Source organism: Vanacampus margaritifer, chromosome 16 (assembly GCF_051991255.1).
Source record: "Vanacampus margaritifer isolate UIUO_Vmar chromosome 16, RoL_Vmar_1.0, whole genome shotgun sequence".
Lineage (NCBI taxonomy): Eukaryota > Metazoa > Chordata > Actinopteri > Syngnathiformes > Syngnathidae > Vanacampus > Vanacampus margaritifer.
In genome coordinates, this window is record NC_135447.1 from 1,274,819 (window position 1) to 1,302,716 (window position 27,898).

General features: G+C 41.3%; 2 protein-coding genes across 3 annotated transcripts; both read right to left on the bottom strand.

Annotated features, from left to right (window-relative positions):
- Positions 1–600: 600 nt before the first annotated feature.
- Positions 601–15,368, bottom strand: LOC144036462 (uncharacterized). Of its 2 annotated transcripts, XM_077547143.1 has the most exons (16): positions 15,230–15,368; positions 10,643–10,725; positions 10,396–10,494; positions 10,215–10,297; positions 9,639–10,069; positions 5,379–5,439; positions 5,011–5,163; positions 4,679–4,810; positions 4,073–4,264; positions 3,869–3,997; positions 3,714–3,776; positions 3,233–3,299; positions 3,038–3,160; positions 2,771–2,885; positions 1,597–1,748; positions 601–1,017 (listed from the first exon to the last, which is right to left on the bottom strand). In XM_077547143.1, the coding sequence occupies exons 5-16, from the start codon at positions 10,065–10,067 to the stop codon at positions 891–893; spliced, it is 1,743 nt and encodes a 580-aa protein (XP_077403269.1). In that variant the 5' UTR covers positions 10,068–10,069; positions 10,215–10,297; positions 10,396–10,494; positions 10,643–10,725; positions 15,230–15,368; the 3' UTR covers positions 601–890. The 2 variants fall into 2 exon arrangements, with proteins under 2 accessions (XP_077403269.1, XP_077403268.1); XM_077547142.1 differs by lacking the exon at positions 10,643–10,725 and having other exon boundaries at positions 9,639–10,297; positions 15,230–15,359.
- tlcd3a (TLC domain containing 3A) lies at positions 11,078–26,251 on the bottom strand. The gene is made up of 5 exons (XM_077547153.1): positions 25,878–26,251; positions 21,696–21,782; positions 18,821–19,040; positions 16,283–16,378; positions 11,078–15,812 (listed from the first exon to the last, which is right to left on the bottom strand). The coding sequence occupies exons 1-5, from the start codon at positions 26,000–26,002 to the stop codon at positions 15,528–15,530; spliced, it is 813 nt and encodes a 270-aa protein (XP_077403279.1). The 5' UTR covers positions 26,003–26,251; the 3' UTR covers positions 11,078–15,527.
- Between the last annotated feature and the right edge of the window lie 1,647 nt (positions 26,252–27,898).

Genomic DNA, 27,898 nt, shown 5'->3' on the forward strand with positions numbered 1-27,898 from the left:
AAATAAATTATATTTTCCAATTCATCCAACCATGAAAGTTGTAAACAATAATCACATGTTCATGAAGAGATAATAATAAACCAATTTCATATTTATTGGTAACAGTGGGATGAGGTGCCTTTGTGACCCTCGAGAAATAACAAACAACTTTGACCTGATATTTGACTGCAAGTAGTTCTGTTTTTTTCATAAAAATGAAAATTTTACTGGTATGTAAAATAAACAGTAGCATGTTATTTCCCCATTCAGGCAATCAACATATATCCAGACAATAGCCAGAATTTTCATAACTGATTTTATATTTTGCGACACCCTAGTAACAATGGGAAGAGGTGTGTGTATGAATATTATCTTTCTAAATGCATATTTTGAGGTCAAAGAAGTGCTAAAGACGCGCTCTTGTAATTGCAATGTTTTCATTCGGCCAGAAGGTGGCGATGTATGCAATGTAATCGGTCACATACTGCATTTCCTCCTCTGGCAACAAGTCTGCCTCATTACACAGGAATGAAGTTCTGGGTTTGAATCTCGGATCCGACCTTCCATGGATAGCCTATCAAGTGTATTTTAAAGATATTGAAAGAATTTGCTAGAATGAAGAACATTAGAAAATGACTTTACTTTTGACACATTGCGCAATGCCTCTCATGCTATTCTGGAGCATGTCCACATTGTATTTGCACATCCTGACATCCACATCAGCAGTAGTGACAATTGTATTGTTAAATAGTGGGGCTTAGCTTCATAAGTCCCTTCTGTAAACACTGCAACAGCATAAGAAACACACACAACACTACCACTTGCTCCTCCGCAACTCTTCTTCAAATTGTGGTTATTTGAGAACAAAAATGTGCATTTTCGCAGTCTTCTCTGATACAGAGTGACAGTAGTTACTCAAACGTCTTCAGGTGGTTGTAGAGGGACTGGACATAGGTGAAGACGCACATGGGGTCCGGTTTGTCGCCCATGTCAAGCATGTCGTCCACCTCGATCAGACGGAGGCAGTCGGCCTGCGTTCTGAGACAGGAAGGGAACCGGGGAAAATGTGGTTATTGTGTCAAACAGAGAACTCCAGATAACAACGGAAACGGATCCTGGTAGGAAAAAGTTCTCCACTCTGATGCGAGACCATATTTTCCTAATAGTTGCTATATACTTCAGAAGAATAAACACCTCCCTCATGTAGACGCCTTCCAATTATGCATCAAGAAAACTAGTAAAAGTTATCTTCCCATGAAATATTTCCTGAAATAGTGACAATCCCTCTAATAGATGCTGCACCCCAGTGAGTCCCCCATTGCAAAAAAAAATGCCTCCCTCCCTGCCTGGAAAAATAGGAAAATGCTCTTTCCCCATTATGTGAGACTACATTTCCTGAAATAATGTCCATCCCTGTAAAAGATGAGAATATCCAGTAAAAAAATAAATAAATAAACGCCTCCCTCAAAATACAGGTAGACACCTTTCTATTCTCCATAAGAAAAAACAAAATGTTAATCTGTCGTTGAGTAAAGACCAGGCCTCCACTGGTTTGAATGGTTGCAGTCGTGTTCGTAAATCCAAACCAAAACGCCACTCGGCGATGAAAGAACTTACTCGGCCGTAGTGAAGGCCAGCTGCAGGTTTTGTTTGCGGTTAGCGGGGTTCAGCGTGTTGTATTCGAACTCCAGCGGGAAGAAGGAATGGACCAGGGCACAGAAGGCCATACCATCACTCCAGCTCGAGGAGAAGTTCTGGATGTCGATGTTCTGCGGCGGGAATATTTGATCAGTTTCGGAAAGAAATGAATTCGGTTTCCCAAACGCTGAGTTTCGGGGGCTCCAGCTACGGGTTTTTATTAACGTTGTTAATGGTAAGAAATTTAGATTGTTTATAGTTCCTGATAAATTCAAATACTATTTCTTGATCAAGACGAGTGATAGACCGATGTGTTTTTTTTTCAAGCAAGACACCGATTATTTATCGTCAAGGAGGCCGATAACCGATATTTCAAGACTATATTCATTTGCAGTAAGAGAAAATATTAGCGTCAACATAAAAAAATATTTTTATTTGAAACCTATATGACAGCTTTGTTGAAAAATTATAACAAAAATTGCAGGGAGCTTCCAGGTTGTCAACATGTGTTAAGCTAAATTAAAAACTAAGCAAGTAAATAGTTCTCTACCTTAAAAAAAGTTGTCCAAAATGTCAACATAATTTCTTAATTTTAACTTTTTATTCTTAGAAATAAAAAGCGTATCGAGTTCCCAGTGTCAGCATATATTTTTTTATAAAGTGGAAATTTAAATGTCACTGAGCGACAAATGCATGTGAATGTAGCTAATTTGGGTTTTCCGTCAGGGTTCGTAAAGGGTTTCAAAAGATCTTCGCAGGCAGTGAAAAATTGTGTGAATATGTTCAAAATGTCGACAAGTAAAAAGCAAAGTAAAAATTGTCTGAACATCTTGCAAATCCTGATGAAAAGACGAAATTTGCTACGTTCGCGAGCATTCACCGCTCAGTGATGCCAGCTTTTGCCGATATTTGTCAAAATGTCAAATTTTGACACCTCTAATCAAGACTTTGAATTGAATTGAATTGACTTTGTTGTAGTGCTGGAATGTTTTTCAAAATTCTTCATTTGTGAAATCCCGCATTCCTGCTAATATTAGCCAAATGTGGAGAAATGCCGAAATCCAATGTGTCTGCATTAAAGAATCTTGTGATGCTGGATGATCTCTGAAGTAAACACCAAAAGACGTATGGGAATTGGCTGTTAATTTTGTACCTGGTAGCCGATGGTTTTTGAACGACACCACTCCAACAGGATGTGTTTTATACCACTGGCGCTGGAAACGCCAAAGCTCTGGGAGCGCTTCAGTTTGGGCTTCGAATCTTTAGGCCTGTAGAGTCGAAAAGGAAATTAGCATCTGGAAATCAATTGGTCAGCAAATTATTTCCATAATTTGGCCCTTGGCTGGGGTGTAAAAAAAAAAATCCCCAAATTTACGTGTACCCGGTTTACAGTAAAAGGAATTGTTTCAATGGTACAAACTTTATCGGGTCGGAGTTCATTCTCTCGAATAGGGCGCGTTTGGCCTGAGCTCCGCCAGCGCGAGGAAGAGTGTTGGACTTGGTCGGATCTTGTTTCAACTCCACTGCAGAGGACTTGGCTTTCCTGGAGAAAAAAAACCCCAGCTCAATTAATTTGAAGTTACATAAGTCAGCATACGGTCCAGACTTGACTTACTTTTCCAACTTTTCCAAATTAGGTGTGCAACCTGCTTTTATGATTGATTTGGAAGGAAGTAACTTTTCTGCGGAAAGAAAAATGAATTTGTTACTGGTTGGCATTATAAGCTAGCATGCTAGTAACAGTCACGCAAAATAAAACAACATGGTCGACTGTCTCAACCCCTCACAGTCTTAGTCTGAACTCTGCCTGAGCTCTTCCAAATCTTGGTTTTGACTCAGTTTTAGCCCCTTCGCGTCTTGATCTTAACTTGGCCTCAACTCCTCAAAGTCTTGGCAATCGGTCACACACAGAGTGAGTAAGAATGAATTCGATTTTGGTGAAAATTCAAATAATGCTGAAGATAGAAAGATTGGTTTGAACTTCTTGCAGTCCACTTGAATCGGGGCCAAGAGAGATCTATTAAAATTGGAGCCGAACCACACATACTGACTGTATGTCAGTCTAAAACATCAGAATGGTATTTACTCGTTTTTACCTCCCGGTTGAGGAAAGCTGACGCTTCTCTTCAGACTCGGACTCGGCGTCTTGAGAACTGGAGCTGCATTGAGGAACCAAAACGTTTTTAGGCATACATGACAGAAGATCTTCTTTCAAGACTCACAATATCCTCGTACCTTGGATGGGACCTACCTCTCTTAAACGGGTATTCCCCAGATTTAACAGCGGACTCCTGGGATGCCGATGTAGCAATTATTGACGACTCAGTAGTGGTTTTGACCAAGGTCGAGAGACCTGATTGCGGCTTGGCCTCACTGACGTCTAATCATAAAATCCATTTCAGAAGGAAAACCCCCAAAAACTGATACGGCCATTGATTTGGTATTAAGGACTCACCGCGTCGAAATGGATACCCTCCTGGTTTTACGTTCTGGGATTCCGGCAAAGATGGAGTCTGAACAGGTTTAGGTGCTGGAGAAGTGTCAGGGTTGCTTCTGTTCACCGCTGTGAGGGGAAGATGTGGCAAAGAAGCCAAGGATGGAGAGCCTGATTGATCCTGGGATGCAAGGTCCTTGGATCCAGGTACACCTGAGAGAGGAAATACTGTTCCTGACTTGGCCACAACTCAAAAGTTTCCGTCATGACTTAATCTCGACTGCTTCAAGTCTTGGTGTGAACGGAGCAAAATCTAGATTTTGAGTCAGTCAGTCTTGGCCGTCAAAAAGTATTGGTTTCAAATCCTTTAAGTTTTGGTCTCAACCTCTCAAAGTCTTGGCCATTAACTCTGCAAAAACTCAGTCTAGACTTCGTCTCAACTCCTAAAAGGCTTGGTTTATTCAGTCTTAACTCAGCAGTCTATTCGTCTAACCTTAGTTTCAATTCCTTAAGCATTTATCTTGGCTCGATTTCAAAAAGTGAAAGTCTTGACTCAGTTTCAACGAGTTCAAAGTCTTTCTCTCAGTCTCAACTCTCCAATGCCTGTAACTGCTGGTGTAAACGGACCTTTTTTCGGATGATATTCCCCGGACGGATCCTGTACTTTGTGTGCTGAGTGAGCAGGTTTGGCTGCTACTTCCGGATTGGCTTTGGAAGTCACGGCACTAATGGGAAAATGCGGTTGGGGTTCATCTGCATCTGGGAAAATGCACAAGATTGTCACTGGCCCACCAGATGGCACTATTTTCCCATATTTCATTATTTCATTAAATACTAAACCAAAAATAAATCATCCGTTGCAAACAACAACTTCTGCATCGGTTACATTTTCACATGGTTGTGAACTTTTACATTTACAAACGATTCGTATTAGAAAATAATGCAATTTTTCTTCTCACCATTTATATTTTTGAATGATTTTACTGTGCTTTCTGTTGTCGCTTTTACGACAAGAGCTGCAGAATGGGCAACAACTGGAGCTTCCGCGCTGACTCTGGCCATTGCGGTGATGGGAAGGTGAGGTGCGGCGGGACTGTCAAACGTCTCCTGGACTGAATGCATCAAAACACAGATTTAATCAACGAATAAGTTAAAAAAAAAATCATGGCAGAGGTCCTCTAATGTCTTTAAATTGTCTTGTCCTTTCTGTAATTTCAAGTTCAAGTTTCAAGGACTACACTTTCTGACAACACCAACCAAGCTGAAGTTTAGGATGTTAACGTGACAGATAAAACTGTAAAAAAAAAAAAAAAGTACAGTCGCTTACCTTGCTTCTTCTTCTGTTGTTCCACGGAGCCAATGTGCTTCTCTGCCTGGGCCTCCATCCCCTATTTTTGACATAATACAAAACATCCCAAATTTTGTTTCACATAATGCCGTAGGGTTAAAGCAGGTCAAATTACGGGAGTGACGATCATGATCGATATTACAACTAGCTGGCTTGCGTGATGTAACCCACGCAGCTGTCGTCCTTTCTATTTGCGTGTCGGCCTTAGCAACGAGACAACGCGATTCTTGTTGACTGTTTACGTTCCAGGGTGTATCCCCTGACATCGTGGACCATTCCACAGTGGCATTTTAAGCCCACTTGCGCTAAAATAAACTCAATAGATGGAAGCAATGTAGCCCAACGGACATCCTGAAATTGCCTATCGCGACTTATGTGCAAGTACATGTAAAAGTATGTTGTTTAACTCTTTGACTGCCAGACGTTTTCCGAAACGGGATGTCGCCAGTGCCAGCCGATTTAAGCATTTTGACTGATCTTTCAAGGTCCACAGAAAATGTTGTGTTTGGACTATGGAAACACACATACTACCAAATGAAAGATTGAACTCTCATCTTTCATCAGAAAAAAAAAGTTAGTTTCTACCTTATTCCGTTCTTCAGTAATCAACAATAGAAAATGGTTACTTTCACCGAAATGCTCTGTTTTGAAACAAAAAGCGGAGAAAAAGAGCTTTTTGTGAAACGAATATTATAATTATACAAAAAAAAAAAATTGGATGACGTCTTTTTAACGTCATTGGCGGCCCTCCGTAGGTTTTTACTTGACGTCTTTTAACGTCCATGGCAGTGAAAGAGTTAATGGTATTTATCAGCATGATGGTAACTCGTACGTAAAACTAGAGTTGCAAGCAGCCATTAAAGGGCCCTCGCAACCCTGGGGTACTTACGCGTTGGGGTACTGGCACATAGGACAAAAAGCCGCTAAAATATAACGGTGATGCCTGGCCTTATGTGTGTGAAAAGTTTCATGAGTTTCCACCCAGGTTTTGATCCTCAAAAAGAGCATCATTTTCTCTGCAAACAGTGCATCGCCACGGCAACTACGTGCAATGATATTTTTAGTTTTCAATACCTTAAACATCCACCTTAGAAATACAAAGTTTGAAGACGATTGGATAAATTCTGGGGGAGGAGTTTGTTCAAATATGACCTCGATAAAAGGCCAAAAATGAAATCCAATCCCAAAATAAATGCAAAATGGCGGACTTCCTGTTTGGTTAAGCATATGGCTCCAAAATACTTTTTTGCTTTTACATTCGCCTTTCAATTTTCAGAATTAGGTGAAATTTATAGCCTGGAATGTTTTGTGAAAAATTTGTAGCACATTGTGCTATTGAGCCATTTTGGGAAAATCACGCAAGAAATTTCAAGGTCTGATGCGTGTGCAAGATTTAATGAGTTTTTGTCCAGGTTTAGACCCTCAAAAGCAGCTTATTTTTTCTTTGCAAATAGCGCATCGCCACGGCAACAGCGTGCGGTGAGAAAAAAAAGAAGCTTTCAATATTTTTCATCTTAAACATCTTTAGAAAGTTTGAAGATGATCTGAGAAATTCTGTAGGAGTTTAGTAAAATATAACCTCTATAAATAAAAGGCTAAAAAAAAAAAATGGCAATGAATTCCAAAGTAAATCAAACCTGTTAGGTTTAGCAGATGGCCCCATATGACATTTTTGTACGTCGTGAGCTGTTTCCCAATTTTCGTGGATGCAGGTTTAACGTATGAACTGAGAATAGGAAAGGAATTTTGGAAATGCAAAATTTGCTGGCTGAACTCGTCATATTATGCAAAAAAATAAATACATTTGTTGGGGCCCTAGTTGCTATCATAAAGGGTCAAGGAAGAAGCCACGGTATTCGGTCAAGGATCGGAATCTGTAATATTATACGTTATCAAATTTGTGTATATTTTCAAACTTGTATGCAGTATGTACGAACTTGGTTTTATATCTTAAACATTTTGTCATAAATAAATGATTAGTCCACCGATTTGAATGTGAATGATGGAATACATGTCCAATTCAATTACAGGCCTTTTGTGAACATCTCCAGCAGCTGAAAGATTCTCCGCGTCGACAGCTGAGGCCAAGCATGTTCCCACCGAGAGGCTATTTCAGATGCAATCGGCCCCGTTTGCAAGAGTTTCCTTTCTGTTCTTGGGTCCCAATATAGACCCAAAATGGATGCTTTGCAAAATCATGGGGAGCGCCTAAGTATATCACCCTGAAACGTGGCCTTTATTTGCATCCCCCAATCCTGCTCCAAGCACCCCAGGCCGTTTGCTTTCGACCAACAGGCAGCGGGGATGTGGGCACGAGAGTTGCCAGAGCCCCAATCTGTCAACTCGCCACCGATGGGAGATTAGCGCCTCTGTGATCTGTGGGCTCCGCGATAGCTGCGGTAGGATATCGCAGTCTGACTCCGTCTGACACCCGTAATCCATTTAAAACCTGAGCCCGGTCCACCTCTGTCAACCTCTTGAAACCACGTTAACGCCAGCATGCCACCTCTTACAGATGGGCAAAAAGATTTATAGAGTGGAACCTCCAATTGGTTGATGACCAAGATTGACCGATGCAAAGCGGCTGGGTTCAAGTTCAGCCTTTGTGTGTGACAACGGGACAGGAGCCCTGGGCATCCAGATCTAGAATTTAAAACACTAAAGATGAAATCAAACAACTCCAATGGAAAATGTTAAGCTATTATAACCCTGGCAGTTAAGACACTTTCCTATGTCGCAGGACGTTCTATTTTTGTCTCTCTGGTTATCATCACACTTCTTCCTGGGGTTATTTATTGTTGACAGGTCGATAAACATAACTCAACTTTGCATTAAGAGACTTGAGAGTTGGGATGGCTGCGAGGCACGATTCCTATTTTTGCCATGTGACTTCATCCTAACATGATAATATGAGCGCTGTTCTACATTATGCATGTTCCTTTAAGAGCTCTTTGACGATCGGGTTATCGATTATTATGCTAGTCCCGCTTGCCTTGCATTCATACGTATGGGCTGCGTTCAAGAAGGAAAATGACGAAAGGCGATACGGAGCGCATGCCCGGCCCAACGAGGCCGCTCTGGACTGCAAAGCGTGGAGTCAAAAATAGCCGTGACCTTTTGGCGGCGACAATAAATTGCGGGCCACGAGTGGACGTTAGGGAAGGGAGTGAGTGTGTGAGGATATAATCGCGTAAAATTATATTATTGATGAGATGTTAGTATCGCTGAAAGAATGACAATTCAAGGAAGTGGATTTGCAGTTCAGTTCAACTGTTGCTAGATTTAACACCAATGGGCCTTGGACCTGGTTTTGCCCAAACTGTTTACACTAATGATTATTTTTGAGAGAGGTTAGTTTGTTTCCACATTGTCACTTTGGCTTCCTGCTTCATGATTGGTAGTCATGGGATTTTAAGTTTGAGGTATTTGCACAAAACCAGACATTTTGCTTACCCACTGAACTAAAAAGTTTCATTATTTGGGATACCTTCTGTTCAGGCCAGTGGTTCCCAACCTGAGAAAATAACTGCACCCTCATCGTTACCCCTTGTTTTGTGGGCACATACCTAAAAACGCAGTTTAGGGAGAAACCTGTAAAGGTAAATGATCAGAACTTTCAACTGCGGACTGAAATATCTATGACTCTGCAAGCGCTTTAGCATCAATTAGATACTTTGATATCATCTCAGCTGAGAAACATTCATCAGTCATTTTATTTGTACAAAGCAGGATGTTTTAGATACCCGTTGAACCTTACAGACCTAATACTAGAACCCGTAAAAATGGGGGAAAAAAAAGTAATTTGGTTTATTTTTGTCTGCTCAGGTCCTTGCAACTGTTGGTATGCTTTTGCATCTTGCCCCCAAGTTTTGAATGCACCTAAAACTACACTTAAAGCAGAAACTGCTCAAGGCAAATGATGAACTTTCATCTGAACCCGTTCACACAAAACTGGACGTTTTACATACCTGTTTGGATCTTAGGCACCTTGTACCAGTTCCCTGCTAGACCCTGACCTCTTGATCTCTTATTTGCCTTCCCTCACAACCCTAGTAATCATATCTTCTCACAACCTCTCACAGCAGGAGCAAACTCCTGGTTTTGCTGAACCATAACTAAAAACACACCTCAAGTAGTTTTTTGTTTTTTTTTTAGCATCAAAATCCTAAAGAATTCTAAAGTTTTGGTTTATTTCAGGGTTAAATGAATGATTGAGAGGAATCTCCCACGGATACTTACATTAATTTCCTTTGTTCTCCATGGTGGTAGGGTTCCGGATGTAGCTAGACCCACCAGGCCACTCTGGCCTTCCTGGCTCCGAGACTTCATCTCGGCGAGCCCGTTCGCCTCGCCCTGGTCTTTATTCTTCCCTTTCGACAAGGCAGTGGGCGAGTTCCTATCGATCTGCCCCCCAGTGAGAGACTCTACCAGGCGGCTGAGGGCCTCCAACTTGGAGCGGAGCTGCAGGTTCTCCTCCTGCAGCCTGCCCACCGCCTGAGCCAGGGGCCTGCTGGAGGCGCTCATCTCCTCGATGCGCTGCTCGATGCGCTGCTTGAACGCGCTCACGTCCATGTGGACCTCCCTCACAGCCGCCTGCAAGGTGGCGTTGAATTCCATCAGCGCCTTGCTGACCATTTTCCCCTCGGCACCCTTTGCGCTTTGGTCCATGGCTGTCTCGTAGTACCAGGTTGGAGTCCAGAAATAAGAGGTTTCTGTCGTGTGTTCTTTACCAGTCGAAAGCCTCAACAGATGCCTCCAGTGTCCATACTAATAATCCAGCAAGGACACTTTAAAAGGGTCGCAAGGAGTCCTTACCAGCTACTCAAAGTCCCATCAAGGGCTTCTCTCAACATGCGTGTTCTCTTTCCCTTCTAACTTGATCTTCCGTCTCCGTTCATCTAATGGAAAATGTGCACATAAATACATGCCGTTGGCAGGGGGACAACGTCAGGCAATCAGATCAGGTTTGCAAACGGGGGATAGGCATCAAACAAACCTTCCGAAAGGATCTGGTTCTTGTCCCATCCTCTTCCAGTCTTTGCCGGCGAGTCTTCCTCTCCGTTCCCCCGGACACTCAGTGTGCCATCTGGTTTGACTATGTATTTTGGGACGTAAAGGAGGTGGAGGGGGGGAAACGGAATGGTTAGGAGGGGCTTGTATTATTTGTGTGTGGGCCCTCTTGGCAACCGGTGACAAGACACGATGGACAAAAGTATTTGGATTTTAGCAGTGGTTACACTTACAGTAGACCATTTTCCTGGATTTTCTTCCTGCTCACCATGATTGATGATTGCTCACCATCTCCAATAGTAGTTCAGATGCGTTCCTGGATTTTGTTTGAGGAACAGAAGAAAGACCCTCTCCAAAAAAACATACCATTTTCCAAAATAAAGAAATAACATTATGTGTATTCATTTAAATAATTCGATAAATGGGACATTGGTTGGCCATTTATGGTGCTAAGAGGAACATTCAACAGCTTCAGTTTGAATGAACAGTGCCTCAGAGTGGCAGGGATGTCAAATTACAACTTATGAAGCCAGAGGGCAAAGCAAAAAACATCTAAAAAATATATATAATTTCAAATGACAGATATATGGATAATACTGTCTTTCCTCCATTTTTAGGACTACTGGATTGATATTTACAGTAGATGACAAAATGACAGCCACGCCAGGTCAAAAGACTATCAAATCAAGTTTATTGATTTTTTTTTAAAGGGGTGCCCAAGTTCAAACGTTATCTTTCACATCTGTTTTTTTCTTCAAATTTTGTCATAAAACTATCCAGTCCCCCAAAATAATCAAGCAACAAATCAAGGTCCAAGCCATCAAAAAAAAATCAGCTATTTACCCGTGAGAAGTAAAGAAAACATTAGAACGTTATCAAAAATAAAGCAGGGGGGTGGGGGCAGGAAGTGATAAAAAGGTTGCGCCGGCGGTGCGTTCACTGACCCAAAGTGTGTCTGGGAAACAACTGTTAAATCTGAGAAAGCTGCAAGTAATCAAAACAAACAACAGGAGCACAGCAACCAAATGTAAGACTTTGATATACATATTGAGAACATATATATAATTTCCATCAATTAAAATAAACACTATCTGATTCAAATGATTTTAAATCCAACCATTTTAACTTAAATGTGAATAAATTAACCGGGATTACCTCAAGATCTAAATGTAAAGCAACAAAAATCAAATCAAATGTTAATTACACATATATTTTCAAAATATGTTTTCAAAATGATTGCCAACTAACTTCATGCGTAATTCAGGATATGCTGGTGATGATAAACAGAGCTACAACCTGTAAACGCCGCCTGCCGACTTAATTCCTTTTTTCTCAAGGCACCGGGAACCAAATTTGGTTCTCTGTCCATGGATTAAAATCCCCCTAGCATCACATCGCAGCTCAAATATTTGTGCATTTTTGTCAGAACACATCTGCATTCACATCGTATTAGTAAAATAAAACAGCAATGTTTTTAAAATGTGTGAAACGAAATTAAGCATTTTTTCCTCAGATTTGTGACTTCAATTTCAATGAAATGCGCTTTGACTCATTTTCAATTTTAACATAAGACTCTAAAAATAAGCAGAACTGTTACCCTGGTTGGTAAATTTGTATGAAGACAAAAAAAATGAAAAACCTTTTCATAATCAATTAAGAAATTCTTCGGCCACAGAGTCACACAACCAAGCCCTCCCTTGTGTGCGTTTTGAGCGTTAGCATGTAGCAACATTTCCGTGCGTCTATCTGGTCCTCACTCGACGACAAAGTGCTTGACATCCCAAAATCCCAAAAAGAACACATTCCACCGTTTATGTTAACGCTGCTACCAGAAAAGACGCTAGCAATACTAACAATTTTGCACTGAGGCGACTAATTCGTGTGTAGTTGAGAAAATGAAGCGTTTGACTATTAAAAGCCCCAGAATCAGGGTGTTTGTTAGTATTAGTCGATACGTAGTTGACAAGCACAGCAAAGGCCTCTAGTTATCTAGTATAGCATCAGCTAACGGTGAGTTACTTGTAATTAGCTTGTCACTACTGAAGATTATTGAATTTATTTTTACTACATGATAATGCTAACACCTAGCGCTGCCATCCCACATTGTTGTGTTATAGCTGCCCGAAAGCCAATGACATCATTTTTCTGATCATTTTGACACAAATAACAGATTGTACAAAATATTAATGGAAGGATCCGTAAAAACAAAAACTAACAAATTTGGGAATATCAATATTCATGTGTGGTTAGCAGCCTTTGTAAGAGATGGTTTACTGGTATTATAAATAAAAAAAATACATTTGTTATAAATATGACCATGTTCTCCATATTACTAACGTGCTAGGATGAACTAAAGTGCCCGACAGTCTTTGGTTTGCCAACCAGAAGAAAGATATCAGGAAGCAGTACAAGATTGATTGTGTAATGATAGTTTCCAATTGTCATAGTGTGATGATGTACACCATCAATGCTCTTATTAAATTATCTTTGTCAAACCCTGAGCAAATAGGATCAACTTAAGACGATCGAAATCAAACGATAAGCTTAGTAAGCCTTTCAGTGATTAGACTACATTATACAAATATCTGAATGTATTATGTTGGACAAATTTAAGGTTTGAGGGCCTTTCGGACAAGCTTGGCAAAAGGCTGGATTTAGCTGCAGGGTAAGTGTTTCTTCGTTTGTTCTAATTTATTAAGTTTTATCAGTTGCTCTCAACTCTCTAGGGATTTTGGAATCTGTGCGCGTAAATGCAGACCGTTCGGATGTGTAACTTGAAACGTACAAAGAAAAAAATAATAATCAGGCATTAGCATTAAATTGGAAAAAAAAGAGGGTTAAAAAAGTTAATTAAACTCAAACTATCCTGCTAAAGCAACTTCAGCTCAAGAAATGGTTTTAGAACGACAAGCAGCATTAAAAATGTGCATAGCAGTATAGAAATGTCATACCCACCTAGCACAGCTAATCGAAATATTCATCCAAACAAAGGGCCTGATGTGTTAAAAAAAAACTGTCAAACTGCAGTGCGCCATTATAAACACACAGGAAGAAGAAGAAAAAAAACGGCCTAATTTGAAATTTTATCTACCGAAAATTTGTTTGTTAGCACCACTTCATGCCTGACTAATCCAGCTAGGTGTTTCCACATGCTCAAAAAAACGACAAAAAAAAACCACATAGCAAAAATGGTTGTCAAGTGATATTTATAATAACCAAAACAAATATCTTAACGGCTAATAAGGCTAGTGCTACTTGACGGCCATCTTCCGTCACCAGCGCTCAAAGAATTAATAAGCAATTTCCCACAATAGTTCGCCTGGAATGCAACTTGACAAGATGAACGGAAATACAGCAACAAATAAATTTCTAAACTATATAAACCGGCAAGACTTAAATCAATTTAACTTGATGTCGGTCTTGTAAACATGCAACGTGGCCGTCTTTTTGCATAGATTCTCATTTTCCGGGGGTTAAAGTGAAACACAAAGCGCGCCTTAATGCATTCGGAGTCAGTTTGTCGTCTATAAAGCTTTACAGTCTACGACCGAGTGTATTGGTCGTGTAACAAACAGTGCAGCGTTTCTTCTGAAAATATAAGTTGTTATCTACGATGATATGGTTAGCAGTCGCTACTAGCCTCTTTTACATGGATATCCCGCATCTGAGCCAAAACTGAATGTAGCTTTTGTGCTGTTATGGGTCCGACTGCACCTCGTGGATGGAATTTTGCCGAGTCGACTTCATCCCACGCAAATCCAGAACAGCGTCATGTCGGGGAAAAGGGCGGGAAAATGCCAACTTTTACTGGTCGGATAAAAGAGGTTAATGATTAAGTGAATAATAGATTCCATGTGTCAAGTAGTTTAAAGGTTAAGATATATTTGTGATGATGTAAATCTCCAAAAAACCTGAAAGTGTATAAAGCCCTCAAAGCCTTGCCGGTAGCTTGTGCTAACCGGCTAATGCTAGCTCACCTTATTGCTCGTCTCTGAGGCACCGGCTGACCGTGGAGAGAAAACTTCATATATATTAGCTTTCCAGTGGATCATTCACGTTAAAATCAACTAGCCTTCATGTAACAATCGATTGATGACTAAGCACCTAGCATACAGAGCTAATACTGCACTCCGGTTGCTAGCACGTCGTCATCTCCGGTTAATACTGCCTGCCTATCACTGTTCAGAGAACATCTCTTGACATGTGCAATTAAAATTTGTGTATCTATTCGACTTTTTCACTCATCAATTCGAAAAAATAAATCCAAAAAATGAAAAAAATACTAATTGTTGACAAGTGACTTTGAAGCTCAGATCATAAATATGAAAATCGGGCCACATGACTGAATTTGATGGTAACGAACATTACAAGATATGTTAGCTTGCGTTAACATTTTAGCCACCGCAATCAGTCAGGAACAAAACCACGATCCACCAACAATATTATAACATTAGAGGAACAAAATGGTTCTTTAATAATACACAAACTGCGTCTAAACGTCTTGGTTGACTTGATTGTGGCGGTGAACAAGCTAACGTACCATTCACACTCAGTGACTTCCAATGTTTCTAATGAGCATGTCTGCCATTGTGCACAGCAAAACATACTCTTGTTTAATATATTTCATATGTATTATTAATTTTCTAAGCAATTTCTTATTTAATATCAGGTTAAAAAACAACAACTAATGAGTCACTTTTTTTCAGTTTTGGAACGCCAATTGAAAAATGAAACGACTGATACAAATATTGATAAAGAAAGTCAGCAGGAACAAGACAGAGAACCGCTACTCTTAAAAACAAAAGAATACAAATAAATACCTGTCGCAGCGGCCGCTTGCTCGCACCCTAACAGACCTTCACAGCAAATGGAGAATGATTGTGTCCATCATGCGTTTGCTCCACTTCCTTTTCATCGATAAGATCCACAGCCGGACCAGGCTCAAAATGCCAAACATCAGTAGTAGTTTCTTGGGAGAGGTCCGCTGTTAGCAGCAGATTCCAAACTGGAAGGGTGAAATTGTGCAGGGGAGGGGAGGGGGGGGGTGGGTTAAACACGGCGGTCCTCCTGGACTACAGTACAATGGTGAGAGGTCGGATATGAGAAGGTGACCGTAGATCACTGGCCCTTAGCCGGTGATGAGGGCGGCCACCGACTGCGCTGGTACAGGCGGTAGCCTTTCCGGCACAGCAGGACGAACCAGTAGACCTGCGGCGCCAGGATGCACGAGTTGCCCAGGTTGGCGGCGAGCGACAGGTGGAAGGGCACGGCGTAGAGCGGGATGCCGTAGTGCCGGCCGTATGCCCAGTACATGTAGGGGAAGAGGGCGATGCGGCACGCAAAGAAAGTCAGCAGCACCATGCCGCCGTTGTACTTGTGCAGCCAACCTTCCTGGAGGCCCAGCTGGTGGAGGACACAAGAGGGTCATACATTTTTTTTCCCCATGTCAAAAGTAGGACACTATTCACAAATGTAATCAATTCACTTTTTGGTCCTGTGGAACCCATTCAGAAAAATTGATGTGTTCATGTTTTTAATTCTGTACAAGTGGATGCCATTTTAGCTGTCTCAAAAAGCAGCGAAAGAAACGGACAGTAGATGTCAGCAAAGGCCATGATGCTGGTTTGCCTTGTTAACCTCCTCAATGTACCCCTAACCTCACTCCGAACCCAAATCCCCAACCCTAATTCTACATCTTGAATAATGACGATTATTAAAACAAAGGGATTCAGCAGTGGCACCCACTCACTCAAAAAAATCTCATGGCCAATCTTTTGGTGTAAATCATTCAGAATGTATCGTCCACATCAGGAGACTTTTGTCTCCAAGAGGATAACAAAGGCCGTTCCCGGGGTGTGTCCGGCCCGCCTCACCTGAATTAGTATCTTCCCCAGGGAGACGAAGGGCGTGCTGAGCTCGGTTAGAAACAAGCAGCCGATGAAGAAATCACCTTGATCCTTACGGAAGAACTGAGGAATGGAAAGGAAAATGAGTAGAGCACGCGCAGATCAGGGAAAACAAACACAAGCTTGGTGGGAAATAAACACAGCTGGCATCCAAGGACAAACTCTGGAAGGGAATGTAAGAGTTGGCCATGGATACTGAAAAGGTTGATTCTGAATTGAACCATTCATAGAAGAAATAATAAAACACCACAAGGCTGCAAATAAATCTCTCCATTAGGATTGCGGAACACTGTTCGATTGAATCGTTTAACACAACGTCCCAGCGAATAAATCTCGGCTCCGTTAAGATTGTTCAGTTTCTAACGACGGTAGTACTTGCTCAGGTTTATAACCTTTCTTGCGCCATTAGGACGCCATCCAAGACTTTATACCGGGAACTATTGCGAGAAGCCAATCTTGCTTTTATGCATAAGGACTGCTTAGAAGTAATTAGCGATAGTAAATGTGTGCTGCAAGACCCAACATATGCGGTTTTGTTTTTTGCTGGTGTGCCCTGAAACATTATCGGGTGTGCCGGTCCTAAAATTATTAATGGTTCTTTGCCTATCCATGTCAGCGGGCTCCACTAAATACAGCGTTCTCCTTACCCCACTATTTTGAAGTGATCCATTTTTATGGGTTCAAGTCTTGCGCACCTCCCAAGTCCCCAACTAACCTCTAGAAATAATCGAAAGCGGAGAGCCTGTCTATTGTTTTATGCTACGTTCGTATGTGCTGCTGCTCTGTATGTGTTCAAGTAGCGCCTGTTGGAAAGTCTACAATTGCTGTAACATTTTTGCTAATCTTCTTTAGCACATCGATGTTGTTTCACATTAAGCTTGCATACTTTGGTAGCGTGAGAACAGACTAAGCGATACTTGTAGAAAGTGGCGTTAAATAAAGACCTCAACAAGGCTCAAACTACTGCCAATTCCAGTAGAGTGGGCAGTCATGAACGAAGCTTTTCAAATATTGACCAGTGCGGTTAGAGACGCCATCAGACAACAAACGAGATGGATACGGAGATGCGGGACAAAAGCCCCAGTTTGGTGAGCTAGCTAGCTCGCCGATGATGAATAAAGGATGAGCTTACTCTGCCATCTGCCCGTGAAAAGACTGCCGGGAACTTAACACCGCAACTACCTGGCCGCACTACCTCATCCCCCACCCCACCACCAGTCACAAGCAGTCCAACCCTCGGGAAAACCGGTCAAACTCACACGCCGCCCGTAATTATGAGCTGGTTTGCCTGCGGTCTTGAGAGAAGAAAAGGATATTTGCGGATTGACGCTTGCCATCTGTCCGCCATGCTTGTTAACCTGTGTGCCAGTAGGATGCGTGACATCTTAATCCTCTAGCAGAGAGCGCCTGAAACGCACACCTATTTTTATATCGGTCTCCTTTTAAGGGTATGATCGGTAAATCCCTCGGTTGCATGACTTTAACTCAGAGTAACCCAAAAATAAACCAGACAAATGCCAAAATTCTGCATGACCTTTTCTGGGCAAGGCATTCATTGCGGTTTTATAAAGTTGATCATCAAGTAATTCAACGTTTATGTAGCTCCTTTCACACTGCTTGTAGGCAGTAGTTGTTTTTTTCCCTCATCCTTGGATTGGGGGGACAAGCTGGCAATTTCCCACCTTCTAAAGTAGCATCACAGTCATAACATGTCTGTTTGGGTATTCCGTGCCACAAAGATCGTGCTATGAAGTTTAAATCCTGGCATTGCGTTCTTCCACCTTTTTTATACTTCAGACATCACAAAAGGCGTAATGTGTCATTTTTTTCTTTTTTAAATGAAACAACGTTCTGTGCAAAAATGCAGTTGCTCAGTTAGCCGGCTGACTCAAAAACTGCCAAAGCAAACATCAGTGTTTATCTAGAAAGAACCTGTTCAATTTTCATGCAGACTTTTTTTACCCTCTCATGCCAGTTTTACCAGTTTTAATTGGCAAGACAAGCAGACGAGTGATGAGTTAAGAGAGTAGGACTGCAGCTGCAACTAAATTATGTAGCGTAATGTGATCTGCAATTGTTTCCCAGTCAAACAAACAGCCGCGTTTCCATCGGCCTGACGCGTCCCTCCGCCAAATGAGTCAATGCTCATTCGATTGTCGCAATCAAGTGTTTTTTCCTGAGCTTTGATTCATTCGCGGTAACCGCATTCAGACCCTTGAATGGCATCACTTTTCCTCTGGACGATCGACTTCCTGTCCATTCTTAGTACATCTTTCTCCGGAGGCTTACAATTGCGGGCCGGCGTTTTTGTTATCTGAAAGAATGTCATCAATAATTATGAGTCCTCTGTTGTGGTTCATTTCCTGTTTTCCAACTAATTCGGAATGCACGCACCGTCCATTTCTGTTGGCGGCCCATTCGTGCGTTAGGGTTTTCCACAAGAAAAAAAGCCAGAAGCTTTGATCATAATAATACTAATAATAATTGTGACCCCCCCTTCCTCACCAGCGAGATGGGCAACAGGATGGTGAGCAGGGCGATGTGATGCAGCACCAGCAGGGAATCCCGACGGACGAAGGCCTTCACCGTCTCCAGCGAATGGCGCTTGTACTCCTCGTGCCCTTTGACGCGGAAGCGGTGGTAGTGGCTGAGGTACATGGCCAGGAGGTCATACGTCATGTACGGGACGCCGAACCAGATGATAAAGTGAGTGGCCAGCCAGTGCCTGAAGGGAGGGAGGTGGCAGGAGGGAGCAAAAAAAAAAAATACACGATTCAGGATCATGTCCCTAAAAAAAAAAGTTGAATTCCATATTTACCCATGTTAATAACAATAACGGTGTTAGGACAGCCTCATATTTGAATAAATATCCTTTGAAAGCCTTATACAACCGGTTAGTGCGGCAAAACAAACGGTTGCTTGATGGCAAACTCGTGAAAGAATTGCTAATAATTTTAGAGCCTTCCATCTTCTTACACCGCTACATAAGTGACCCAGCCTTGACCCAGGGAGGCGCTGTAGTTATAGGTATCAAATGTCCTATTTTATTCTGAAAATTCTTGAAAGTTATCATGGAATATATACAGAAATTTGGCTGAACCTATTGCAACTGACTGAGTGAGATGCGGCGCACACCCTGGAGTGGTCGCTTAACTAGGCTACAGTGCACTCTGACTTGCATACAAATTCACGTTACGTGGTTGCTGTAAGAGCGGAATTCTATTTTAAACCAGAGGTCTGTAGCCTGGCCCTGTTGTGTTGAATGCTGTTGTCTCAAGTCTTTTAAAAGTCACACCAGATGCCATCTAACTACTGTATCTGTGTTGCTTGCTGTATGGAAGTGCACAACTTTGCAGTTTCTGGGTTTTGTGGAATAGGAAAAAAAAAAATCTTCCTGCGGTCTTCAGTTACAGCTCCGAAATTCTGTAGGATCTCTGTGCTCTTTGGGAAAAACCCACTTTAAGTCAACCCCCCCAAAATTTCTTGTCAATAGTATGTTCTATGCTTCCCCACAAGTCTAAATATGGTATTCTGTAATTTGGTCAATATTGTGTTGGTGGAATAGGAAAAGTAAAGCATCAAAATCCATCGGTTTTTAATCACTATCAGAAGGCGGCCATTTTGCCACTTGCTGTCGAGTGACATTACAAGTTGCTCAGGTCTCAGGTAGCAACCAATCACAGCTCAGCTTCAGAAAGCGGAGGAGCTGCGATTGGTCGTGTCATAGCCTTAGTGCTGAGCGACTGTGATGTCATCTTCAGTCGAGAGCAAGTGGCAAAATGGCCGCCACGAAATAGATTTAAAACGGCTTGATTTTGCTTCATAACTCAAATTCCACAAAACGAATATTAACCAGAAAGTCATGTTTAGACTAATGAGGTCACATATAACATAATATTGCCAATAAATGTTTAAGGTTACTTCCCCTTTAAAAGCTCAAGAGTATATTGACTTTCAATCAAAACATCTATGTCGAGGATGTCATCAACACACGGCAGTGCAACGGTCATTCTGAGAGTTGTATTCACTTACAAACGTTGTGTACTGCTTGGCTGCTAAGTTGACATTTGAATGGGGGTTCGAGTGTGCAATCTTGTGCCCTTGCCACGGATTTAAAGGCAACCTTACGTAAGCCTGGCATAATAAACAGCTCAGATGACCTAATGAGCGCTGATAAAGGCGCCGGTTAATTACGTGGACTGAGTGGAGTAAAACCGCAGGGGCTGAGCCGGGCTAGTGACCTCTGACCTCCACCAGGGTTCTTTATCTCTTATGGTCATTGGGTGGAGATTAAGAGCGCAGTCAGGCACAACAAACAACACGGCTAGGAAAAGACTGCCGCCATATGACTCCATTTGTATCTATTTTGTTCACCTCTGTACCTTTAAAGTTGAATCACATTTCAGTCAAGTGTTAACATCAAGAACGGAATTCATATTCGGCATACCACGTATTCTCTCAGACAAAGCGTGGCGTCTTGTTACGTGCCCCAATAATCTCAATTCAGGCTATTTACGTAGCTAACTACGCTAACACTATCCCGGCTTCACAGGCCCAAACAGCTTTTACTGTTCTAAACTTAGCATAAAGGTGTCGTTACAAATTTCTTCAAGCTAAATGCATCTTCTGGGCTTCTTACAATCATCCTTTTGGTCTATTTGTGTTTCCAGTTTCTATTTTTTTTTCTTCTTGAGGTCACTGTGATGTGGAGTAAAGTGTTACGCCGAAGGCCGGCGGCAGCGACAGATTGTGATAGGGTATTAAGCGTATTCATGAGTCTGACTGCAGAGCATGTGTCTGATAAACCCTCCCGGCCTTGTGCACGTCACAGGACAGCAGAACTGAGCAGCGTTGTGAAGGAATTAAGCCCACAGGGGAGGGAAGGGGAGGAGAGGGGAGGGCCCTGTGGGGATTAGAAGCCTGAAACTGGGACTGCCCGGCCGGGTCTGGCCGCTGACTCGGTAGGATTACGAGGCTAGCATTATCTTACATTCACACTTTCTTAAAAAAAATAAAATAAATAAAAAAACACACACACGGGAAGTGCGATGCCAACTTCCAGCCTTGAATGGCAACAGTTAGTTGACAAATGTCATCTAGTTTACAAAAAAGACAAAACAACTCTGTATAATTATGTCAATGTGAGTACACAACACAAGGACAGTGTTAGACTGTATAAACGGTATTGGTTATACTAGGTAAATACTTGTTTTTGGAACATTTTGTTATCCGCCCTCTTATATTTGCAACTTGCCGGCTATCTTGAATGCTGCAATGCTAACACATTCCGGTACGGGTTCCAACATATTAATGTTACAGGAGTTACATCACATTACAGACAAATGTTTTGTGACAGGGACGAGTTAACTCAAAAACGAACCTGCTATAGATGACGTTGCCCCGGCACGACATCACGATGACGACTCCTGCTGTGGTTGCCATGACGGCATGGATGGAGGATACCAATCTGCGAAGAAGACACGAGCACAATAATGAAATGATTTAAAAAAAATCACCTAAAAATTATTTAGGGTCATAGCAGCCATGCTAAGGTGATTTTAGACAATGTTGTTAAGTTAAGTTCATGGGGAAGTAAAGTCTAACATTTTCTTTAATAATAAGCGCCCCCACTAGTCTCAACACGGCATTCTGATGAATATTGCATTAGTGGAATATGAATTAAGCAGATGTTTTTGTCCATCTCGGGGGCGGCCATTTTGCCACTTGCCGTCACTGAAAATGACATCACAGTGCCGAAGGGCTAGTGACCAATCACGGCTCACCTGTTTTCTGGGTTTGGTTATGTGACATTTGAAAGCTGAGCCCTTCAGCACTGTGATGTCATTTTCAGTCAACAGCAAGTGGCAAAATGGCCGCCCCCCCTGAGATGGATCAAAACAGGTGGATTTTGCTACTTAATTCATATTCTACAAACACAGGATTAATAAGAATACCGTGTTTAGATAAGTGGGGCCGGCATTACCGGCATACCGGCATTATTCTCATGAACATTTTTGACTTGATTTCCCCCTTCAAAGCTTTCTGTGCAACACTGCTGCCCTTAAAACTCTAGTTCTGTTTAAACACCAAAGCAGCTCCAAAAATTTGGAAAATTAGGGCGGGATGGTGAAACAATGGTCGCGTTTATCGTGTGGCAACGAGCTGAACCTGCAGCCACCTCGTCCTAATCTGTATTGGATCGCTGCCACGATTTGCCACATGATGGGCCGTCTACAAAACCGCAAGCCTGTTCTGAGACTAGACTAACCCGTCACACTAACTCCACCTAAACTTAAACATGCATTTGTATACATTTAACCTTTATTGCCACAAGCATTTCCAGGAGTGTCACAAGACCCAGATTTGTGCACAGCCCATTCATTGTGTGTCCGCCAGTAACACCCCCCAGCCTCCTCTCCCTGCTGCTGCCGCTGACAGGCCGCCGGCGTGACCAGAAAGAGGGAGAGTGGAGGGGAACCGGAAAAGGGGGGGGGGGAGGGATTCCTCCTCGCTGCCTTGTCGGGCAATTTGCGCTTTCCTGCCACGCAAACCTCAACTTGGCGTTCACTCGCGGCAGGCCGCTTGCTCTTTCACGTGCCGTCACACTCACAATGTCTGACAGCGGCGAGCTACGTCACTGCCGCTTTTGCATGGGCAGTGTAGTAAATGGGAGTACAGTTGACCCAGGCAAGCCCGTAGCAAAAATCTGCATATATTTGACTCCCATTCTAGATGCCTTTTTCTTTTTAACCTAAAAAAAATATTGATTAACACTGACGAGTGTTCAAAGTGTTTTCCACGAAAAAATGTGTGTCGCTAATAAATTCTAATAAATATATAGACTGGTGAGTGACATGGGTGCCCGTGGATAGCAGTGTTGATTTAGTTGGCTATTGATCTTAATTTAGCAGCTGGATGTTAACTGTTCACAAGTCTGCATGTAGACTCTCCATTGTGGCCAAAGTTGGGCTGGTTTTTAAAAAATTTAATAATTGATATCGAATCGATTTTCCTTTCCTTTTTGAGCCGGATATCAATTCATAAAACCATGAGTCGATTATTTTTGATCTCTTTTTTCCATAAATTCATTAGATAATAGAATTTTAAAGGCCAATTTTTTTTGTATCTTATTGTTTTCTTGAAATTTACAATTCACATGAATTTAAAATTATTTTCTTACATTTATGAAACTTTAAGACAATTCAGAATCTTATTCATTTATATTTACAAATTATTGAATTTGAATAATGAACATATTTTCATCTCAGCCTTGCTGATGTTACTTTCATTAATAAACTAAATCATTTAACCAGTTACTGCCTCTGCCACATGTAATTTTGAATTTATGTTTGTGATGTTTACATCATGTCCTTGATATTAACAACAGTTGATGTTCCAAAATTAATCAATATCGGATTGAAGTGAAGTGAATTGAATCGGGGAAAATCTCAATTAAACCGAACTGAACTCTTGTGAATTGAAATCAAATCGATTCAGGAAATTAGAATCGATACACAGCCCTAGCCAAAGTAGCTTGTATATGAATGTGCTTATTAGTCCGTTTTTGTTTTTTACCATTTCTTTACCAAAGTGATTGAAAGTCCATCGGCAGCTGTGTCTAGGCATTAAGAATGTTCTAACTAGCGGTGGTAGGCTATATAAAATTAGCTAACCTTGTTAACTTGTAGTACATTAGTTAGTTCTATTTTGGAGTTGAGACTTTCTAAATGTGAAATGATCCCAAACTTTGGACCCTCGTAGTAGTGCTTGTGTCAGCGTTAACATTAGTGTGGGAATAATGACCACTGTAAAATTTTGAGGCACCTTTTGCGTCAATTTTTTATTTTTAATCCCTTTACTTGAGTTATTCCATAATACTATGGTGCCATACGACATGTAAAAGCCTGTGGTATATAGTAGAGGTTTATCACATACTCTAAAAAGATCAGTAGACCACATTTTTGTTTATTTGTTCAAGGATTACACAAGAACCACTTCTGGTTTATTCAGTCTGTGAAGTCAGCAAAACTTTGGGGCCATCAGTTGAATTTGTAACAAAGCACATGATGAGTCCAGGGCAATATTGCGAGGGTTAACATTTATCACGACTCTGGGGGATTTTTATCAGTCCTTTTCATCCGCAAGTTGTAGCAAAGCACGTGATGTTCAGCGTGGGGGCTTGCGAGGGGTAACGTTTTCTATTTTTTTTTGTTTCTCGTTTGAGAAAACAAGCAGCCTGACATGGCCCGCGGCGCGGGCGCTCGGCGAGAGAGCGTTTTCCCGTCAGATGAGCATTAGTGGAAATAGGGAGGCATTATTCGGGGAGGAGGAGGGCACAGCTAACTCAGCAGCAGTCAGCCCAGGCTTGGCTCGGAAGAGGATTAAAGCAGGGTGACAGTGAACCAATGAGCACTGAAGTGCACTACTGTGCAATATGAGAGCCTGTCATTCGATGATTATTCTTTAAAGTAGCCATAGTGACATGCTCGGGTTTAATTGCATACATCCGGCATCACATTAAACCGGTTCTAAGTGGTGATTTCTGGTATGTGCAGCCACATAGGGTGGCATTAATCGTAATCAATGCATGTTTGTACAATTATTTTGCATGTTCAGTTTCAAATATTGTCCTGTTTTTTTTTTCATAAAGCGATGGACTATAAAATGCTTTTCATTGATTAAAAAAATGTATACTTATCAAAACAATTGTTTGTGTCAATCCTATATTGTAGATAAACTATCTAAAAAAAAGAGTAGTGGAATGTACCTCATTGTCTGTTTCTTCTTGACGAAAATACTTCAGTAAAAAGTATGTTGCATTACAACTATTCTAAGGGTTATATACAAGTACACAAGCTTTCCAAACATTACTTAGATATCTGTAATTAAGTAAATATAGCTTGTTAGCCACCTCTGGCTTGTAATTATCAATGTCAACTAAGGCCGGGCTCCAGACTGCCCTAAATGGTGGCATTTTGCCCACAAGGCGCCATTCAAGTTAGGACTGGCACTGTTTAGATCAATTAAGTTTGAATGGTTGTTGGGCTTTGTGTGTCTGAGCGTTTGGCGACTGGTCTCGTGTGTGGCCCACTTGTCAAGCAGGGTTAGCTAGAATGCGTTCAATTCAAACATAATGGAAGACAAGATGTATAGAAAATGGATGATTAGAATTTTTTGGGCAATATAAGATTGTGTACAATACTTTGGGCTTTTAGTTGCATTGGATCAGTATTACATAATGGGCCACATTGACGTGCACCCGAGGGCCCCATACGACCCACGGGCCACAGTTTTTCAGAGCTCCTCTTTGAAGTCTTTGACGTAAATCAAAGACACGTCACAGAAATAACTTTTTGTTAACATAATAACGAAAGCTTATTATGAAGCGTGGAAATGTGCTTAAAAGCCAACGTTAATAAACGGCACCGAGGTGAAGCCAAAACAATGGAGGAGAAACAAGCTAGCTTTGAAGGCTGGTTGGACAGCGACGTCCCCCCTCGCAATGAATGAAACGAGAAAACACCGAGCGACATCATAAACACTTGCTGTTCTTTTTCCTTACCTTTCGCTAACGAGCACCACGTCGGCATCGCTCCAATGCTTGAACACTCGGGGCAGGATTTTCCTGAAGGCGAAGAACAAGCCGGGGAAAACTACGGCGCCACAAGCTAACACTTGCAACATCATGACCCTTTTTTATTTAGATTTTTTTTCCGCCGCTTTAAAAAAAATAAAAAAAATCCAGACTCGAAGCCCTCCTGCTTCGTCGACGCTTCACATCACACGTCGTTGTGACATTGTGTCGCGTGTCCCGACCTGGAGCTGGTGGCGAGTTTTGGCCGGCCGGGATCGGTCCACTACCAACCGGGACGAGGTTTTCCTACTCGGCGTCGGTCCTCAGCAGCCAGCAGCAGCAGCAGCACCGCTACTGTGAAGCTAACGGACGGAAGTACATCACGCTTCCTCCCGGGGATTGTCGAAATAAGAGTGAATTTCTGAATAAAAGTATTAATTTCCGATTTAAAGAGTTTCCCAGCGATTTGGGGATTATTTTTTTCCCTCGTAAATTTGAACCACAAATAATACACTGTCACACTTTATATCGCATCTGTGTTTTGAAATGTGGGTTGATAAACGTAGCTGAATTTGCATTCTTTCAAACGGCCACTAGATAGCGCCCGAAGTACAGAAAGCACAGAGGTCGTTTGAAAACTGTGGGCCTTCGCCATGCAACTCAACTCTTTATTTCTAGTTATTTCTAGAGCAGCAACTGTAACAAAGTGCTGTTCCCAACATAAAAACGGCAAAAATTAAAATAATAATAACATAACAAATGAGTAAATAAAATACCGTACTTGTTTCTAATTAAAATATAGAAGACACCACACCCCGTTTGCATGCCTAAAGCAGCTGCAGTGTTGTATACTCATTTAATAAGTCAAAAGTTCAGAACAGGTTTATAGATTCATTCCATGATGACGTGTTTACTCGTATTGTACTTTCGTTTCAGAGTACAATGGGACATTCAACTGCATCGATTTTATTTTAAAAATAAAACGATGGATAAGCAGATGTCTTGACGAAAATTACAAATAACTTATCAACACTGCAAGCACATTTCACATTCATCATAAAAATAGCAAAAACTAATAGAAGCATGAATGAAGGCAACAAACGGTGCTCTTTTATATTTCTAATTAACATATTATAACAGCGTGCTAATTTGCATCATGAACTGCAATGGTACTCTATCATATTTTAGGATACTTTCATTATTTTGTATTGTTTACTTTTTCAACACAGTACTCATACCATGATATGTAAAAAAAAAAAATGTAATTGTGTATGAATGTACATTTAAATATATTGCCATAGTGGGATGGGATACTCAACTAACAGTTTTATGATAACAATTTTGATACCCTGGTTAAAAAAAAAATCGATGTCTGCACCAGACAAGCAGTGCAATTTTCACATCAATGCGGTCGCTATTATTTACCGCCCTCAGTTGCAACTTCCTGCTCACCAGAGTTTGATACTTCAATATCCAATGTTTTTACTCATGACCTTATTATTATTGTCTTAATGATGCACGCGTTCGATTAACACCTCAAAAGTGAACTTTATTATTTTTAAATCCGATTTGATACAGCTCTTTTATTGGATGGCGTGTGCATGTGTACCTAATGAAGTGTCCGCTGAGTCCACAGTAAGTTTCATTTCATCAGAAAGACATTTATGAAATCTTTGTAGATTATGACGCGTCCATCCTACGCCAACATTATCTTTATCTTATTATCTTTACCTCCGCCAAACTCCTGGGATTCGATTGAACCCAGGTTAAGAACCACTGCTCTTAAGGAAAAGTACTCGTAGATATCGTAAAAAAATAAAAATAAATGCTTTGCAGAAGCCACATCTAAAGTACTGCAGGTATTGGACACTAATCAGTATTACAAAATATCAACATTACAATAATTCGGATAATTCTAAGGTCAGAAATTAATAAAAATTTTCATGGTATTGAAAGAGCAAAAGTTGTTTTTGTATTATTAGTGCTGTCAAAGTTAAAGCGTTAACTGA

What these genes read in the sequence shown, in the direction of transcription:
- LOC144036462 (XM_077547143.1), bottom strand. Translation starts at nt 10,067, where the DNA reads ATGGACCAAAGCGCAAAGGGTGCCGAGGGGAAAATGGTCAGCAAGGCG. An exon ending in ATGAACTCCGACCCGATAAA is followed by an intron (nt 2,886 to 3,037) that starts GTTTGTACCATT and finishes TCGACTCTACAG; the next exon opens with GCCTAAAGATTCGAAGCCCA. An exon ending in CAAAAACCATCGGCTACCAG is followed by an intron (nt 1,749 to 2,770) that starts GTACAAAATTAA and finishes TTCCCGCCGCAG; the next exon opens with AACATCGACATCCAGAACTT.
- tlcd3a (XM_077547153.1), bottom strand. Translation starts at nt 26,002, where the DNA reads ATGATGTTGCAAGTGTTAGCTTGTGGCGCCGTAGTTTTCCCCGGCTTG. An exon ending in TCCTGTTGCCCATCTCGCTG is followed by an intron (nt 16,379 to 18,820) that starts GTGAGGAAGGGG and finishes TCCATTCCTCAG; the next exon opens with TTCTTCCGTAAGGATCAAGG. An exon ending in TGGGGAAGATACTAATTCAG is followed by an intron (nt 15,813 to 16,282) that starts GTGAGGCGGGCC and finishes GTCCTCCACCAG; the next exon opens with CTGGGCCTCCAGGAAGGTTG.